This window comes from Hyperoodon ampullatus (genome assembly GCF_949752795.1).
Source record: "Hyperoodon ampullatus genome assembly, chromosome: 7".
Classification (NCBI taxonomy): domain Eukaryota; kingdom Metazoa; phylum Chordata; class Mammalia; order Artiodactyla; family Ziphiidae; genus Hyperoodon; species Hyperoodon ampullatus.
Window position 1 is genome coordinate 15,326,864 of NC_136920.1, and position 1,563 is coordinate 15,328,426.

The 1,563-nt window shown below is 37.0% G+C and overlaps 1 protein-coding gene across 1 annotated transcript; it reads left to right on the forward strand.

Annotated features, from left to right (window-relative positions):
• Positions 1-368: 368 nt before the first annotated feature.
• On the forward strand, positions 369-1,316 carry LOC307056310 (olfactory receptor 8H1-like; the record flags this gene model as incomplete). Its single annotated transcript, XM_079708952.1, has 1 exon — positions 369-1,316. The coding sequence occupies one exon, from the start codon at positions 369-371 to the stop codon at positions 1,314-1,316; it is 948 nt and encodes a 315-aa protein (XP_079565078.1).
• Between the last annotated feature and the right edge of the window lie 247 nt (positions 1,317-1,563).

A 1,563-nucleotide genomic window follows, 5' to 3' on the forward strand; every position in this document is an offset into this window, starting at 1 on the left:
CTGTGCCCTTTTTCTCATCTAAAAAAAATTGTGGCTAACAGTACTACATATGGTCTAATAATCTCATGGGGATTAAATGCCTTAATAACAGGAGGCATTTAGAACAGTGTTAGGCTTATTCTAATTATTTAATATATTAGCTTTTATTATATTATATCCAAATGTCAATTTATACCTATTTCTATATTTGGCAATCAAATTAAGATTTTTCTCTTCATACACTGTACAGCCCTCATTATCCGCACTTCCTGGAAACATTAAGCTAATATAAATATATCATGTCATTCACAGAAACAAAAAATCTTTTTGAAGTAATTCCTGCTCGGTGTTAAATTTGATTTCTCAACAGTTTAGAGCATTTGAAAACTATGAGTAGAAGGAATAGCACACATGTGTCTGACTTCATCCTCATGGGATTGACGGATTCTGAAGAGATCCAGTTGGTCCTCTTTATGCTATTTCTCCTGATATACCTGATTACTGTGTTGCTGAATGCAGGGATGATGTTGATAATCCACCTGGATCTGCAGCTTCACATCCCCATGTATTTTTTCCTCAGTCACCTGTCATTTCTTGACCTCAGTTACTCAACTGTCATCACCCCTAAAACCTTACAAAACTTACTGACTTCCACCAAGTGTATTTCATACCTGAACTGCTTCACCCAGATGTATTTCTTTGTCTTCTTTGGTGCCACTGAATGTTTTCTTCTCTCTTCAATGGCTTATGATCGCTATGTAGCTATCTGCAATCCTCTGCATTACCCAGTTGTTACGTCCACAAGACGCTGCTGCTCCCTAGTCTTTGGTTCCTATTTGATTGGCTTTATGGACGCCTTTGTCAATGTGCTTTGCATGAACAGATTGCACTTCTGCAACTCAAATATAATCTATCACTTTTTCTGTGATGCACCCCCAGTTTTAGCCCTGTCCTGCACTGACACACATGACACTGAAATCACGATATCCATTTTCGCTGGCTCCACCCTAATGGTATCTCTTCTCACAATATCTGTGTCATATGTGTCCATCCTGTCTACTATCCTGAAAATTACTTCCACTTCAGGGAAGCAAAAAGCCTTCTCTATTTGTGCCTCCCATCTGCTGGGAGTTACCATCTTTTATAGCACTCTGATTTTTACTTATTTAAAACCAAGTAAGTCCTACTCCTTGGGAAAAGATCAAGTGGCTTCTGTTTTTTATACTATTGTCATCCCCATGCTGAATCCACTCGTTTATAGTCTTAGAAACAAAGAAGTAAAAAATGCTCTCATTAGAATTATGCCAAAGAGAAAGGGCTCCAGGCAATTAAAATAACAGTGATACTAAAGTTTAAGTTCATCTTTTTTCTTTTTTTTCTTCCCTGTAGTGTATTTCTTTGGTCTCTTTCCAGAAACAGTTGAATCCTTTTTCTTCCTTTCTTTCTTTCTTCATTCCTTTCTTTCTTCCTACCTTCCTTCCTTCCTTTCTTTCTTTCTTTCTTTCCTTCCTTCCTTCCTTCCTTCCTTCCTTCTTTCTTTCTTTCTTTCTTTCTTTCTTTCTTTCTTTCTTTCTTTCTTTCTTT